Below are 18,652 nucleotides of genomic sequence, written 5' to 3' on the forward strand. Positions count from 1 at the left end.
CTCATTTGCATTTTAAATGACACACGCAAAACGGCAAATTTTTGCTCACACCTACAGTGTAAACTTTAACATGTTATAATAAATTATCTATGAGTTATTTTCAACTTAAACATATGTACTCTGGGGACACCAAAGATTTATTTGACATCTTAAAAAAGTCTTGTGAAATGTCCCCTTTAAAACAAATCATTTTGACGATTTTTTCTGACTGTGTGTTTGTGTTTCTCTGGCTGATTCTCAAGCTTAAGTAGTTCATCAAACCGCTCTGCCTCCTGATGTTTGCTCGATGGTCGAGCGCTAATATGAAGCTAAAAAATGACTGTTCGATCTTCATCACAGCTTACCTTTCACTTTTTCGCCTTGGTCTCCGTTTACAGCATTCATCGGAGTCATACGATCATCCACCCACGCAATTCATTCACTTTAGGAATTTAATAAAGCATTTCCATCGTTCTTTAATACCGTCTTTTCCGACTTTTCTCAAAGCGACCCACGTCCTTACACGCGCAAACAAATAGGATCACATTCTTCAACAACCTCCCCCTTCCCGTGGCTTCATTTACACGCTCACGGCCGAATCTTTTTGCGAGCGCGCACTTAAATTCAATAACCTCTCGCATGTCTGCCTAATGTAATTTTGTGGGCCGGTAACCTCCTTCGGCCTGCAGTATTACACCAATGAATTGCTGCTGTCGGAAGCGTGAAAGGAAGTGGGTGAAGGAGAGTAGGTGTTGCGTGCGCCTCTACTATAGTGGTTAAATTAGATTGGGCTAAAGTACTTTATTCAATCTAAATCGTGGGTCCCTCTGTGCCCGTGTTTGTGCGACACAGTACTGATCCATCAATCATGAAACGATAACGGGCCTCAGCCATTTCTTACTGATGTCTGCGCCGTTGCGTCCAATTTTAACGAACGCCGGATGCTAATCGACCCGGGAGGAAGGAGGGGGAGGCATTCGTGCGAATTTGCACACGTATAACTCCCAATTTGTGCGCGAGAGCCTCGGAAACAGGCAAAGATCATTTCGGTGAAATGTAGACCTCCGTGCCTACATGACTCTGAGGGCCTGAAGCTGCAATTACACATATAATCACAATTGGATTTCAATGAAAGCTCCATTATCTGTCCTGCCAGCCAAACTGGAATGAAGTGTAGATGAAGTGAGTCTTTAGCTGTCTGTCGCAGTGAGGGCTGTGCTATCCAATGCCGTAAAGAAGCACTGCTTTATTTCCAGCTCCTGAAAATATGTTTATAATAAGTGTCCATATCTGAAATAAGATTACAGAGAATTTGATAAACATAAACGGGGTTTACGTACGCGAGGGTTGGTGTGCATGCATGTAAAGGATTATGTAGGCCAGGAGATGTATTGCAATTTGTCGCAATGCACATGCGTGAAGTGAAAAAATTATTTTGTTAAATCTACTAAGGCACGTAATCATTTTTTACAGTGTACGAATCAAAAGGCTGTGCATTCGAATCTGTGTACGCTTAATATACAAACTATACTTCAAGACTAAGGCTATGTCCACATGAAGCCGGTGCATTCCCTATCCGATCATTTTTTTCCTTGCTCTAAAAAAATAATCCGTAAACACGAAACCACTGAAACTGACTGAAAGCGGTGTAGTATATATGCCGGACCAGTATGGGGCGCTGTAATTCTGCCACAGATATACACTATACACGGAGAAGAAGACTTTGAGCATGCACATAACCAACGTATGGTGTCGTCCATTATCGCTTGTTGGTCACCACAATTGCATAGAAGCAATAGATTTTGCTGTAATAAAGCTAGTAGGCTTTAGTAGCTTCTGTAGCACGAACACAATCACGTAATCCGCCGTTATTGTTGTTGCTGTTACGTGTGACGCTTCCGACACGTGATGTGATGACGTTTTCGCTTCACAAAATATACGGATTGGCTGTACAGACGAAACCGCAAGGGTGTCGGTTTCAGATTTATCCACTTTAGGACCCGGTTTCAAAAAATAGCGGATTCAGTCTCCCAAAACGCCGGATCCGTGTGGATGAAACGGCAATACGATAACAAATTTATACGTATACAGTGATACGCGTCTCCGCGTGGACAGCCCCTAAGAAGTGCCATTAATTAAACAGTTCAGCTTTTGTTTGTCTAATGTGCACCCAAATCAAATTCAAACAATCATATTATACACTTATTTCTGCAAGGTGTACATTTACCAATATGCAGGTTTTTTCACCGGCTTTTGTTTATGATCACCCCCAGCACCTCCCTTTAATGTTATAAGGGACTCAATTTTGCATGACTTCCTTCATCAGCGAGTAAAAACAGCAATAAAGGCAAATTGCTCCTGGGAGACATGAACGCTTTAGAATAAATGATGTGCAGGAACAGAGGTGTAATTAATTTACAGGCTGTATTGATAGTTTCCCCTCACCGCTCACTATATTTCTTCATCTCGGCTAACGTCTTCATTATTTGGAGGGCAGGAACGGAGCAAATCAACAGACTGAATGAATTGCAATAATACATGTACACAAACTGCTTCAATAGTATAAGAGTTTCTCTTAAGCTTTTAATTAGAGTACTGAAAAATGATTTTTTTTTAAAGGTGCGCTGAGAAGCTAAAGACACAAAAATGTATGTACGAATAGAGATTTGAGGGAATCATGAATACTAAATGAAATGTTCATGTCTACCAATTGAAATACTGTATGCTCGATTAACACAGTCTTGCACAGCATGTTGTTGATTTCTCCTGAAAATGAAATCAGTAGCTGCGTTTCAAATGCAGATTTGCGCAAAACTTTAGCGTTTTTTTTTTAAAAGCAGACAAAAGACTATTGCAAAACTACATGTTTCCTTTAATCGATGATATGCGACTGAAACAGTTTTTCTTCTCGCTATAATTCAGTCCAAACATCATGTTGACTGATGTTGGTAGGTTTACTAATATCACATCCACCGCACTAGACATTATTTTAAACTGATGGAGAAATAAGAGGATTATACTACCAAGACCCTAAGGTGACATTGGAGTAAAAATTCAAAAGTTTAGTTTCACGTGCGCACGTGATAGTTTCACGTGCGCACGCGATAGTTTCAAGTGCGCACGCGATAGTTTCACGTGCACATGCAAAACTAAACGCGGTAGTTTCAAGTGCGCACGCGATAGTTTCACGTGCACATGCAAAACTAAACGCGGTAGTTTCACGTGCGCACGCGGTAGTTTCACGTGCGCACGCGGTAGTTTCACGTGTTCACGCAAAACTAAACGCGGTAGTTTAATGTGCACACACGATAGTTTCGCGTGAGCGCGCGATAGTTTCACGAAACTAAACTTTATTACATTTTTGCTCCATGTCCCCTTAGGGGCTCCGTATTATACAAACATTAATGCCAAGGAATATGTTTAGTAATATTTAGGAGCAACAATGTTTAGGTGTTTGTTGGAGGTAATAGTAGATTATTTTAAATCAAAAGAGATAGGAGTGTTATTCAAACTTTATTGGCAAGGAAAGCCTCTTATACTTGGAAGCAGACACGTATTGAGGTGTTTCTGTTAGGTTGAATTTTATACTGTGTCATCTTTAAATAATAATTATGTGACTTACTTGTATCGGGTGATCTGAAAATGGCAGTAAACCGTTTCCATTGCAGTTTTTTGAAATACAACTTTTTTTTATTGCCTGAAAAACCACCTCATGCAAGTGTTAAAACTTGTTGCAATATATTGAAGTTTTGTCGAACTTGACGTGTTTCCATCGGCTGTATTTTCAATTTGCAATGTCAATTTAAAGAGTAATGGAAACGCAGCTATTGACTTGAAATCTATAACTATTAAATTGTCTGTTATAATGTTTTCCATTTGTCTCCTTCCTTGCAGCAAAAACCGATGAAGTGCTGCGAGCAAAAGAAAACGAGGAAGGGCAAAAGAAAATAAAGGAAGAAGGTTAGTCTATCTATAAAGAAAATGTATTACATAATGTTTGATGGCAGCTTGAAAACAATGCACAACTGTAAATGCACTTGCCACACATTTCAGATATCAAATTTGTGTACTTAGCACAGCAGATATTAACACATCTATTAAAGTTTATAAGGAAAAGGTGTACTTACAACTGTACTAAACATGGGTCAGGGGAATGAAAGCCTTATCAGGACAGCTCAGGTACAGGCTTCCCTTAAAAACATTTCCTCTAAGATAAAGAAAAGAAAGAAAACTTTTTTAATATATTTAAAATGTCAACCACATATATTTAGATATAGATTGGATATAGATATAAAGCTTTCACATTTAAATAGTTAGGGCTATAAGCAAAGACATATATTAGGACTTTATTTGGGTAATAAAGGAAGGGGTGGGTGGGTGTTGTTTGGTTGGGTGTGTGGGGTTATGAAGTTTGGTAGGTAAGATTAAAGAAAGGGAAAGGGTTGGGATTTATAGGGTTCGTGTTAGGAATAGGGGATATGGGGGATCTAAAAATACAAAATGAGCACGCTGTCATAAATTTCCAATTCCATATTAATGAAGTGTCAAACCATCTGTCTTCTTAACATGTTTACAGGTATGTTTATAAACCAAGTGTTACATACAAGTGCTTTTGACCTGATTTATGTAGAGGCACTTATTTATATATATTTAAGTAGTGCTACTACATGTCAAAAAAGAGAAAATAAAACTAGTAAATATATTGTACATATTTAGTACATATTTTGAATATTTTTCTAAAAACTAGCATAACTAGAATGTAAGTTATCGCTAACTTGTTCCAAATCATTAGATTGTTGCCTATAGAGTAATATAACATACCACATAATACTACAATAGGTTCCTCTTAGTAATAAAAATCCCTGCAGTATAAAAATCTCCCCCCCCCATTTTCATGTTGTTGCACCTACAAGTGCATACTGTAGTGCACTGTCAGAAATAAAGGTACAAAGCTGTACCTTTTCTGTCACTTGGGCTGTACCCTAAGTTTTCGTTTGGTACCTTTATAGGAATACAAAACAGAATACAATGTTGGGTCGATTACTGTACCTTAAGGACCTACATTGTTAGAAAAAAGTCAAAATATCTACCGTAGCTGTCAGTGGGGCAGCACCCTTTAAGAAGGTAATTGGTTGAACCATTTGGTACAGATATGTAAACATTTAGTACCAATATGTACCTTTGAGATATTTTTGAGGTACTAATAAGCCCTCTTTGGTCCCAGTATGTACCTCTGAGGTACTAAAATGAAATCCTTAGGTGCAAAGCCGTACTTTTTGAAAGGGTACAGCCCCAATGACAGAAAAGGTACACTTTTGTACCTTTATTTCTGACAGCGTGCTAGACTATTGTTACAAATAAAAGATCTTTACTTACAGTAAGATGTAATTTGGGTTAGGGTTAGGGTTAGGGTTGGGTTAGGGTTACCCTAACCCTAACCCTAAAACATTACCATTTATATATATATATATATATATATATATATATATATATATATATATATATATATATATATATATATATATATATATATATTTATAAGAGAAGAGAAAAGTTAAATTTTTAAGGTGTTACCAATTGAAGTAATTGTTTAATTTTTTTTAACAATTTAAATGATTTTTAAACGTTTTTTCATCTCAAAGTTTTTCACTTTAGAGAGAAGCGTACTTTTTTCTTTTTTAGGCGTTACCAAGTCATTTTGAAAGTTTTTTCATCTTTAAGTTTTTCAATTTAAGAGAAAATGAGTAAATTGTTTAGGCGTTGCCAATTAAAATATTTTTAAAGGGTTTTCATCTTAAAGTTTTTCACTTTTCGATACCTTGGTTACTTTCAATAGCAGGGGACTATTTTCGGGCAGTGCGTAATATCACTACGCCTACTGCAGCTATGTTACAGCAGCAAAGTCCTTGATTATTGCGCCAGAATTAAAGTATAGTTCCTAGACATATCTGCCTTGAAAATCACAACTTTTAATTTTCTGTCGGTCTTAGTACATGATGTACAGAAGAGTCAAGTTTTAAATAGGAAAAATATCGAAACTCTTTGGTTATTTTTTTTTGCGTGATGCTAATGGTCTATTCAGATTCAATGGTTTATGCTAAGCTATAATAAAAGTGCTACCGCCAAACTCAGAGATCACCTGAATGGATTCCAAAACTGTAAAAATCAAATGTTCACTGTAAAAAAAATCCGTAGAAATTACAATGTTATTGCAGCTGGGTTGCCGGTAATTTACCGTAGATTTACATTTATGTTATTTACTGGCAAGAGTTTGTTCAAAGTTAAATACATTTTTAATATTAACAAGTCTTTATCTTTACAGAATAAAACTATACAATAACAGCCTCATGCAAAGCATTCTGGGAACCAGAAATCATCATTAACCTTTTTCTGTTTTTTGCTTCAGATTTTGTTTCCCAGAACGTTTTGCTTGATGCTGTTATTTTAGTTTTACTCTGTAAAGACAAAGGCTTGTAAATGTTAAATGCTCATTCAACTTTGAACAAAATGTTGCCAGTAAATAACATAAATTTAAATCTACGGTAAATTACCGGCAACCCAGCTGCAATTTCTACGGATTTTTTTTTACAGTGTTTAACTCTAGGGGAGCTGGAAAATGAGCATATTTTCAAAAAAAGTGGAGTGTCCCTTTGAGAGAAAAAGCTAAAAAAAATTTAAGTTTTACCAATTGAAATTATTTTCAAAGTTGATGAAACGTTCACTTTTTACAGTGTAATGGATGTGTGATGCACAGGGTGCGATTTGTGAAAAAAACAGAGGGGGGGATGTTTTCAGAGGCGTCGATTTCGGCGACGGTGGGTACTCACCATATTTCGTCATGAGTTATTTTGAACCCACCACTAGTTTTTACTTTTTTGACTGTTTTCAGTGGTTATGAAGAGCAATATGAGAGAGAAATTTGGTAATCATTGTCCGACCTAACAAAAATCCATTTTAATATATTTTTTATATATATATTTCTAATTAAAATATTTCTAATATTCAGAAATGCGCTCTCCGCTCACGAGCTCTGATCGGAACAAACCCGAACCTCACTGTCTGCTGAACTTGCGCAGAAACATCAAAATAACCAGCTTTTTAAAATGGTTTTAAACTAAACATTTAGACTATTTTAGCGCAAATTATGAGCTTATTGACGATTTTTTTATCATTCTTGACATAATGCGTCTGTTCACAGCACATTTCAAAACATTTTAATTCATAAAAATAAATCATGAGAACATTAACTTCATCACTGCATTTGCAGGAATTGTAAAAAAATTCTTAACTCATGAAGCAGCCTAACGCAATATTTTTACACTAATAGTTTATCTTTCCCCACACATATGAGCTGTGATCATGCACAACGAAAAAACACGCAAGAATTAAATCTTGAATGGCAAAACTGTATGGCACAACGTAGTGTCAACTTAAACATATATGAACAATGTATTGATTGCAAAGTTAAACCATAACAGTAGAAACAGCTTTACTGCTGCTTTTAAAGTAATAACATTAACTTTACACCGCAATGCTGAGCTACAGTGAAATGATAGAAAAGACAGATGCATTATGTCAATTAGCCTCATTTGCGCAAACTGGACGCGCCCGCGCCTCGCTAAACGCCTCATCTGCATTTATCATGTGTCACTTCTGCCATTCTCAGTGGTGTGACTGGGACACTTACTCTGCTTGTCATCATAAACAGATTATCAGATTGTGATGTTTATTCTCGCTTTATTAATATGCGGATGAATATGCTGCCTTCCATCGTTTCGACACACAGCTCCATAACCATCTCGCATGTGTTGATAGGCTTTTACTCGTGAGGTGTAACCGGGTCTGTAACCAATCAGGTAGCGCCGTGGGCGGGACATTGAGCAAAACTTCAGAGTGGTGAATACAGAGAGGCTGCGCGGCAGCTGTATCAGAGCCAGCCAAAGCAGCGCATTTTAAAACAAAATTGACTTTATTCAAACCACGGATCCGTGATAAGTTTTGTCATCCGTCTCGCCACTAGTGTAGTAGCACTGATCACTTTGAGGGGGGGATAAATTTATCCCCACCGGGGATAAAAATTATTAAGCAGAGGCAGGGATACATTGACCAGAAAGGGGGAAATCCCACGCATCCCCCCCAGCAAATCGCACCCTGGTGATGCATATAACACTAGTAAAACTGTGGTCATGCAAGATACTAAAAAGATACATGCACAGAGTCTACAGTACACAAAGTCTCTCAATTACATTTTAGGCTTTATGTTTTCTATGGTTTGCCACCTCCAATATTTCCCGATTGATTGTAAGCCAAAAATCGCACTGATACGGCCGGCCTTAGGTGAAGCATTGGCAAACTGTACATGCAGCGCTCCAGGACACAAAGTGAGCATCGCAGTCAAGTGGTTATCTTAGACAATCTTGCGATCAATTGACTTCTCTCAAACACACTTTCATTTCCCTTTTAAATTTCATAAAGTGACGCATTCCTCCTGCTGGAAGGCTTTTTCTTCTACCCCTCTCTTATGCTTTAGTAACCGACCAAGAAAGATACAATTTCAGAGTATTTTCAAAATGTTATGTGCTGAACCAAAACCCATGTGATGTGGACATGAAATATAGAGCATGGTCCTAAAATCCCCCCGCTCAACTAGCCACCATTCTTCAGGCTTGACAGGGTCTGCCCACATATCCCTCAGGAGCTCAAAGAGCTCAGCTCCACATAAAAGTGTGGACCTTAACAAAAAAAGATTGTTGAACACTTAACGCTAATCAGTTAATAGAACATTGTATAGTTTATGATGAATAAAAGTATCTCACTTTGTAAATCCCCACAAAGGAAGTTTTTTATTGTCATTTTTCTGTATTATTTAGGATCCTATGACAGCTCCTAACTTTAGTGTATAACTGTATTTCATTAACACAGAATCTGCATTCTGTCAGTATTCATATGTTCTGCTGTGCTCTCGAGTCTGGCCGTGAATAAAATGCAAACTCGTCCCCTTCAGCAGCCAGATCATATATTTTAATGAGGCGTATAATAGCGTTTAACCCTTATCATAAGAGCAGCCTGCTCTTTCACCACGTATAAGGGAGAAACTTTTCTTAATTATGCTGTGTCGGATGGGTCACGGTTGCAGGCATGTATCCCTTCTCCATTAGCGTCTAATCTCACTCTAACAAGCTGTGATGTCAATCACAAGAGATGTCTGTTGTAGTGCTGAACAAGCCTTTTGGGTACGTATGTGCACAAGAAGAATATGAGACCGTGAGTAGGACAGAGGACAAACTTTGACAGACAGGAGGTTTACAGACTAAATATGTAAGATGTGTAAACCGTTCTCCAAACAAAGGGAAACCCGCTGTGTTTTAACTGAGTTATGATATGGCTAGTTTTGATTATAACTCTGGTATATAGCTTTTTAGATTCCTTTGGTAATACCATTTAGTCCATCTAGGGAAGTCATGCAACTTGGCAGCCATGTTTGCCTCCTGGCAGTTATTACAGTCATGCAAGACTAAAGTCCTATTGATTTGAAAATCATGTGTTAAAGCCACAATTAAACAACAATTTCTAACCACAAATTAAACCTGACATCAACTGTATAATAACTTTTATTTCTTATGCTGTGTTTCAGGCATCAAAATCACTTCTACCGCGCCTAGTCTGCCACTTGAACAGTTTGAATGCATTCGCGCATGTAGAGCAAAGTAGACGCGCGGAAAAAGCAAGCATTTGACGTGCTTCAGATGCAAACTCCACTTCTTGTGGGAGGGGCAAGTGCTATGCGGTTGTCTGTTTGCAAGATGGCTGATGTTGATTGTGCATTTATCAAGAGAGATACCGGTTTGTATTTGGTAACCTTACAATAGGGGGAAAATAAACGGTACGGGTCGATAAACGTCACGTGACTCAAAAGTGAAATGTGTATATCAACTAACCATGTCCTCACTTACGGACAATATCAAGCGTTGGATGAATGAGTGACTCCGGGCGGGGCTGCCACCACAGCAGCAAGCAGGCTCCTGATTGATTACGCGGCGCGAAATTCAACCAAAGTTAAAAATTTTCAACTCGGGCGTCAGCCGTAAATTTTTTGCGTGAAGCGCAAAAAACACCATTTGTGCGTACTGCACACAACGCTCAGTTCACGCCTTTTGCGTAAACTAGACGCGCAAATGAGGCGGATACGCGTCTTCACATTGACTTAACATTGAAATCACTCGCGCTTCAAGCCTCTACCATGGTTGGTGTAAACGCAGGATTAAAGGGGAGGTTTAATGCTATTTCATGCATTCTGACTTATTAACACAGTTTAAGAGTTGTAGTCCTCATGCTAAACATAAGCAAAGTGTCAAAAAAGCAGTTGAGCTTGTAACAGAGTATTTCTGAGCCAAACTCACGCCTCCTTTTTCCTACAAGTTTCGGAAAGTTTTTTTTTCAAACGGGGGTATCCGTTACGACTGATTGACCCCATATTCCTTTTATGGGCTTTTACCCCCAGAAAAGCACGCCTGCCCTGCATGTCAAGTAAGAGCGAGAACGCACATTAGCATTGCTCCGTTCCAGAAGGGTATCACTGCACAGCACGCGACAACTTTGTATTAGCAAAATAGTTTGACAAAAGAAGTGTGTTTTTGGATGTAAGGAGAAGAAAACCTTATTTAGCTTTCTTAAGACAACAGTGGATGCAGTTAGTTTTTTCCGGACAGCAACGTAATTGCGAATGAGTTTGTTTGAGGACTGCTTTACAAACAAGGCTCAGTTTGACACCGGATTTTCCACTTTTTTACAACTATTGGAACGGTTAAAACTTTAAAAGACCCCGTTTAGGAGTCACAACACAGGTGTAAGTAAGTCAAAATCTCACGTGTTTTGTTTGCAATTCGCGCATACGTGCATGTAATGTAAACAACACCAACAGCATTTTGTACTGCATTTACAACATTTCAAACGGGCAAATGCAGTTAAAAACTGGATTATGTTGTTTTTTTATTAAAATATCGAATAAACAAACAAGGATTAATTACCTGATAGAGACGTCCTGCTGTAATCGTTGCTGCTATTGTTCCTGTTCGTCCATTACTGACTAACTATCTGGATCATATGTATAATGTAAGGCTGGTTATTTAAAAAAAAGTTTTTTTAAAGTTTGATTTCCATCTATGTAGGCTGCAAATCCAAAAGTAGTATCCAAAGCTGTGCATACTCGTAACTCTTCAGCTCCGCCCACCACACGCCTTCAAGTGTTCGTCCTTTTACGCCAAAAATTTGGAAAGGCTGTTTTTTCTTTTAAAAATCTGACAAAACGAAAGACTCTTTGGACATATGAATGCTGAAATACTACTCTATATATAAGCAAGACTAACATTAGATTGGCAAAAACGTTTTGTGTTATGTCAGCTTTAAAGGGATAGTTCAGCCAAAAATGATATTAAACCCATGATTTACTCACCCCCAAGCTGTCCGAGTTGTATATGTCCATCGTTTTTCAGACAAACACATTTTCGGATATTTTAGAAAATGTTTTAGATCTTTCAGTTGATTAAATGTAATGTTACGGGGTCCACCCATAGTCCACGACCTTCAAGTACAAAAAAGTGCGTCCATCCTTCACAAATTAAATCCAAACGGCTCCAGGATGATAAACAAAGGTCTTCTGAGGGTAATTCGCGCGGTGTTGTTGTAGAAATATCCATATTTAAAACTTTATTTTTTATAAATGTAAATTGTTTATTTAATAGATTCATTTCTATGTAAAAACATATATTTTTTGAAAACTTACATTTAGTGTATTTAGAAAAAAAGTAATAATAAAAAATAATACTTTTTTTTAGAACAGTTTTACCAGTTTTTCACATTTTAATAGTAAAAACACTCATTACATCAGTTTACAGGAACACTGTGTATTCTGTATGTACATTTATATACTTAGCAAACACTTTTTTCCAAAGTGACTAAAAGTAACTTGAAGTCAAAAAGTATCAAGGAAAAGTCAAAAAGTAGGTTTAAAAATACAATTACCATATTTTTAAGAGATGCCAAAGTAGCTTTAAGGTCAATTTGACCCTGAACATAATAGAAAGGTTAATGACTTACGCTGCCGCAGCGGCCATAATTGAGCATTGCATTTCGCCCAATTTTTAGTAATAGCAGTCCCACATCTTGTTATATCCAATGTATTTGGTAATACTGAGTTGAACAATACAATGTAATTTAGAAACACAATTAATGTATATTATTAACTTCAGAATTTTCACTTCAAACATGAATGGATAAATATATGCAAGGAATAATTGACGACGGGCCGTTGATTTATAAGAAAATAATGCACACCCAAGGTGGTATTCGCATCGTGCCGTTACACCGCCGGTGTGCATTATTTTCAAATAATTCAAAGGAGCGGAGTGAATTATTCCACTTATACCCCTGTTACAAAAACATTGGTGTCTATTTTTAAGACATTTGACAAGTTAAGTGTGCGGTTTACAGAAAATAATAAACACCAATAGAACATTTCCCAGCCAATCAGAATACAGCATTCAACAGACCCATGGTATAAAGTACGATAATTGTTTTAGAAATGAAGTTATTTGACGTGAGCTCATCCTTAGTAGCTCCTGCTGGGCTGTTGTTAAATATTTAGTGCTCTTCTATCATGAATATAAATGCTTCATAAATGACGGTATATAGGCGGCTGACCCCAAGACTACAGCTCAGTGAGTGAGGGGGCTCACAATGACCTCAAGGATTTAATTCCAGCCAATCCCACCAGTACTTAAGAGACAAGCTTCAGAATATCCATCTTGATAAGCATCACTTTTCCTTGTCTCTCTTAACAATTTTCTATTGGGAAATTTGAGAGGTTTTTGGGTTGGGGTAACGCTGTAAGACAGTTTCTAAGCTGGGCACACATTTCTGTTATGATGTTGTTTGCTTAGGTCATCATCTATAATGTACCTTTAATGTTATTGTGTGTGTAGCATACATTTTATAGACATTCATATTATTGTAATAGTTACCGTTAGGTGTGGACTGGCCATCTGGAGCACCGGGACATTTCCCGGTGGCCTGGCGCTCATTCTGGCCTTCCTGCTGGTTGCACTAATGATATCAATCTTTCATCCAGTCACAGTTTTTGTTTTATAATAGAAAATAACCCAATAGAAAAGTAATAATATTAATATCTGAATCACAATAATATATATGCACAATTATTTGTTTAATGTTTAGTTATTTAAATATGTTTTTTACTCACTTTCATCTGCATTTTACTTTGGGTCTTTGGACAATTATATTCTTTGCTCTGCTTGACATTAGAGTTTGGTTTAAAGAAACATGACACTACATGTTTGTACTTTTCTCAAACTGTTCTCTTGGGAGACTCAGATGATCTGGACAGGGCCCTGACCACACAGGGTGGTCCGACCACTCACTGAGAGTATTCTCACTGCATCACAGTCTTTAGTCAAACTGTTAAACTGGCATCCACTGATATGTGAGAAGGTGTCATTTAAAAAGTGTGCATGTGTTCATGGTGGAGAGTCAATGTGTGTGGTTGGGTCATTCACACCTCATAAACTCAGGAGCAGCGGTCTCATACACATATGATGAACAGTTAAGAGTCTCTCTGATTGGGTGTGAATGCGAGTGTGAAAGGTCACTCTGGGGCTAATGAGGACCATCAGTCGTCTTAGGCCACGTTTACATTAATGTGTTTACATTTTATATTGCATTACTTTTGCTACGGTTACGCCTTTCATCCAGACAGTGTTTTCGACTCTCATAAATGGAGTCATTGGTAAACGCTGCAGGTCCTGTGTTAGTTTGAGAACTACGGGGTTGCGCTGCAGTGTAGACGGCGTCTTAAGGGCTCATTACTGTATTCTACGCTGTATTCTACACATCAGTTTTCTTCTACGTCAACGTGCAATTACACATGCAGATCGCTAGTAGGCAGTATCCACGCGTGTAACCCACAGTAGCAGACCAGCAGTGATGGAGGTAAACACACAGCAATTTTTGTTGCAGTTTTAGTTGAATCACTCCTCAACTTGCCCATCTTTGTTCTTAATGTTGCAAGTGGAGATGCCTATGAATACATTTTATTTTACCTGACGGGAGGGGTTCTAGAGTCACAGCACTTGTGGTCCGGGTGGAAATGAAGCGTTGTTAACATTTTGGCGAAGTGTGCATAATGCTGCGTTCAGACCAGCCGCGGAAGAGGCGTCAAGATTTCAAGGTTAAGTCAATGTGAAGACGGGTTGACGCGCGTCTGGAGGTCACGCGCGCGAATGAGGCGTTTAGTTCGGCGCGGTAGATGCCTCATTCACACGTCTAGTTGAGCCTTGAGGTGGGAAACGGGCGAGTTGAAAAATTTGAACTTTGGCTGAAAAATGCGTTGCGTTAACCAATCAGGAGCTTGCTCTAGTAGTGACGTGATTACAGAAAAGGCGGCTGGTGTGAACCCACAGTAATGCTACACACAGCCTATGCATAACCTACAGCTTAGAACATACACATGACTATAAATGACACTTTATGTAAACGAACAGCCGGCTTTAATAGGACAGCACATCATTTTTTAAGTGAAGCTGATTTTGTTCAGTTAAATGGAGGTTTTCAATGAAGGTTTTGCCCAAAATAGTAAACATAATGTCACCATCATAATGCGCATCTGTTTTAACAGAAAATATCTGTTATATTTTTCTTTTTAAGTATTGTTTGACTATTTTTTGTCATGTTGTTTACATTTTGTTTCAATTTAATTAGATTATTATGAAAGATGGGGTAATTTTAAACATCATATACAGGGTGTTGTAATGGATTAAAGGCCAATATGATGTGGGAAATGGAGTGGGTCACACATTTTTGTATAGTATAGACGGTTTCAGCAGTAACAACATAAGCAAGCGGCTGTCGTGGTCCGCACGTAACTTTCGGTAAACTCAATTAAGAATAAATAACAACAAAGTTCTTTAAACGTAGTTTATTTATATAACAAGCAAAAAACAACAACACATAGATTACCTAGGAAACCAAAACATTTGTTATTTTCTACGAGGAATTTGTTCAAGAGATCAGTTTAGCAACTCGTCTGACCATTAAAAAAAACTGAAACCGGAAATAAAGTTCGGATCCAGACGTGTATCGCGTCACTGCACGTGCGTTTGATAAAACCATCTATAAGAGCTTTTTAAATGTAAAAAAATAATAATTAAAAGTTAAAGAAAGCAATTGTTTGTCACAGGGCAGACTTAGGCAATCCATTAGCAAAAAATACTTTTTATATACTTTATATATTTAAAGTACTTCACTGAAAAAAACGATTCATTGAATTTAATCAATTTTTTTAAGGTAAGTGGTTGCAATCAATTTATTTAAACTGCATTTAAACAAAAAAAATTAGTAAAGTAAAATAAAATATAAAACTTTTGTTTAAATATAGCTTAAATAAATTGATTGTAACCACTTACCTTAAAAAATTGATTAAATTCAACGAATCATTTTTTTTCAGTGTTTATACTTTTTTATTTTTGCTGCTTTTTTGCACACAAAGACAGTTCACAGGGATCACGTGTGTTTATCCTTAAAAAAACACAAATTATTTACTGATAAACTGAAAAAGCTCCGAGGTCTTACATTAAAATAAAATAGGTCAGCTTTGAATTCACAAACATCAAACTCCCACATTTGATATTGTGTCATAACCAAATGCATCACATCCATTCAAAACATTTGCACAATGGAAAATTAGATTTTTAGATCTGCTGAAAAAAAATAATAATTTGCATACATCAGAAAACAAACCTCAGTATGTGTCTATATTACAACTTTACAGTAGATGCCGTATGTCCTCTCTAATACTGTATAGCTCCAGCTCAGAAATGATGAGACAGACTTCCCAAATAGGCTTACAATACCCATTTTCCTCTCAATGAAGAGGTTTGCAAAGCTCTTAAGTTATTTGCCCGAGACAGAGGTTACTGGGGCACTGTTAATTAGTTTCATTAGCTAAAGGAGTCAGCCTCTATTGTGGCAATGACCTTCTCCTCCATCAATTATAAGAAAACGACCCCCTGATTTGCGAGCCAAGCCAAACTACAGCTCTGTGAAATAATGTTGACTTTACATATTTGTGAATTAAATGTCTAGCAGGATAAATAAGAGAGACGCTTAATCTCATAGTAAGGTTTTCGCCTCAAAAAGAGAGGTTTAGGTCTAATTACATCTTTTAAGTTTTAAAGGCTAACACTAAACATCAATAAGTCTTATTCTGTTCTTAACTTGAGAATTTTTACAAGTTGGCCAATTTGTATGAATTCGTACGAAGTTAATCGTGCAAAATGTATGTTTATCATCAAAAAACACTAATGAAACCGCACCCCTAACCCCAACGTCACAGGGTGATCAAGGCACATCAAAAATGTACAAATGTGGTCTGACCAATTAATACAAATTAGCCACCTCATAATAATATATACAAATTGCTATGAGAGATAGCGTTGATTTAGAAATGCATAAAATAAAACTTTGTCTACATTTACTCTCATCATCCAGTACCATAAAGCATGCTGGGAACCTAAAACTTGAACTTGTGAAGAATTGTTATCAAACTAATTACATTTAGTTACTACACTGTAAAAGAAAAGCATAATTTTTGTCAAATCAACATATATTTTAATGCTTCTTTTAACTTATGAAAACTAGTTGAAGTTGTTTAACTTAATTTTATAAGTTAGTCAACTATTCACAGGTCAAAACTTAAAACAGTATATTGAGTTGACTTCAAATCAAGTTGTTTTAACTTCATGTTGCATTTTTTTTACAGTGTACAACTTAAATAATGTTTTAAACAAACACAAATATTTAGGTTAAAGTTACACCAAATGTAACACTTATGTAATTATCAACATTATTATGTTAGGACAACTTATTAAAATAATTTTTGCAACTTAAAATGTTTCGTTAAATTTTTAAAATAAAAAAATGTACTTTGCACCAATGCATTAAATTAAGAAGTGCTTGCACCAATGCATTAAATTACAATGAGCTTGCATATTACTCACAATATGAGAATGGTGTGATGTCACTGTGATGTTCTCATGTGTTTACTAGGTTTTGCATATTTCTGTTATGCTTAAGTTTCGTTTGGGGTAAGTGATAGTAAATAGCATTAACCTAAAAAAAGCGGAGAGCAGGGGCAAAAGTAAATTTTTTCAGAAAAACTTAAAGTGAAAGTTTTAGACAGAGATATATTTTTGCTGTGGTCAGTAACTCACAAGTGTGGTCTATCAATCCAGGTGGAATTTTGAACAAATGTAAAACGACTTCTGTATGATTTCACTTTGAACATAAATAGTGATTTGTTGCTTTGACGAAAGTAACACACATGGGTCAAAAGTAACGAAACAAAATAGATTTTTGTTTAACACTTGTTTTTAGTAAATATTCATGACTATGACCTTGTTAATATATAACTGCAAACATATTTGTTGTTTAACTTTGCAAAAAAAAATAAGTAAATTAAATTACAGTTTCATTTTAAAATTCAGTTTAATCAAATGTTTCAAAAGCAACCTGACAGTACAAACTTGAGTTGTTGAGAATAAAAAAAATCAACAGTATGAAAACAAAATGTAATTAAATCAAATTAGAATAATAAAAGTCTTCAACATAATGCAACAGTATTAGCAGCGGGACAAAAGTAACACGTCTTACTTTCGTCCCGAAAGCAACTCCTGACATTTAAACCTGATTTAATTTTATTCTGAAGAACTCACTTCAGGATGTATTAGAGTACTAAATAACCTGTAGATTGATCAGTACTTTAACACATAAAACCAGAAACACGACTCGTTTTTAGTAAAAATACCACTCAAGGATTTTACTTATCATTGTTGAAAACAGCTTTCTGGACCTACACACGCAAAACGGTGAGTAAATAACGCAATTTTTGTCAGCAATGTCAAGGGTTGCGTGCTAAAGATGCTGTCATAGTTTGAAATGCAACTGTAGTCAGAGCTCTGAGAAAATCACTTTACTTTCGTCCCCGTTTCTCCCCTACATATTCGGTCTTAAGTGACCCTATAGACTTTTTACAATAAATTAATTATAAAACAGATATTATTTACATTTTTGTGTTTTTCATGTAAAATTGTTGATCATTTAGTTTAACTATTTGTAATTTTACAGATTCCTACTTATTATTTGAAATAATGGTAAACCACTGTAAATGTATTAAATTTAAAGTAAAAAAAAAAAATTTCTTAGTATTTTTGTTTTGTTTTCAGTAAAAATATCGAAAAATTCTTAAATTAAAATGCTTTTTCTTGAGGATCAAAACGACCAAAGAAAATAAGTCTATATTTTAGACCAAAAAGTGTCTTTGTGCATAAAACAAACAAAACTTCTGCCAATGGGGTAAGCAAAAAAATCTTGAACGTTTTTCTTAAACACTACATTCAAGAAAAATTAGCTTACCCCATTGGCAGATTTTTTTTTTGCTTGTTTTATGCACACATTCACTTAAATTTGATATTTTTGGTCTAAAAACTAGACTTATTTTTTTAGGTCATTTTGCTCATCAAGAAAATACAACTTAATTTAAGAATTTTTAGATATTTCTACTGAAAACAAGACAAAAATACTAAGATTTTTTTTTCTTGAAAATCAT

At 36.2% G+C, this 18,652-nt stretch overlaps 1 protein-coding gene across 1 annotated transcript in view; it reads left to right on the forward strand.

Annotated features, from left to right (window-relative positions):
- The window catches only part of rsrc1 (arginine/serine-rich coiled-coil 1), a 161,770-nt gene that overhangs the window by 126,721 nt on the left and 16,397 nt on the right, over positions 1-18,652 (forward strand). The window contains exon 7 of the mRNA XM_065281818.1: positions 3,874-3,939. Within this exon, the coding sequence (XP_065137890.1) occupies positions 3,874-3,939 (66 nt within the window). The remainder of the gene's footprint in view (positions 1-3,873; positions 3,940-18,652) is intronic.

The sequence above is a fragment of the Paramisgurnus dabryanus genome, chromosome 8 (assembly GCF_030506205.2).
Source record: "Paramisgurnus dabryanus chromosome 8, PD_genome_1.1, whole genome shotgun sequence".
NCBI classification, from domain to species: Eukaryota; Metazoa; Chordata; class Actinopteri; order Cypriniformes; family Cobitidae; genus Paramisgurnus; species Paramisgurnus dabryanus.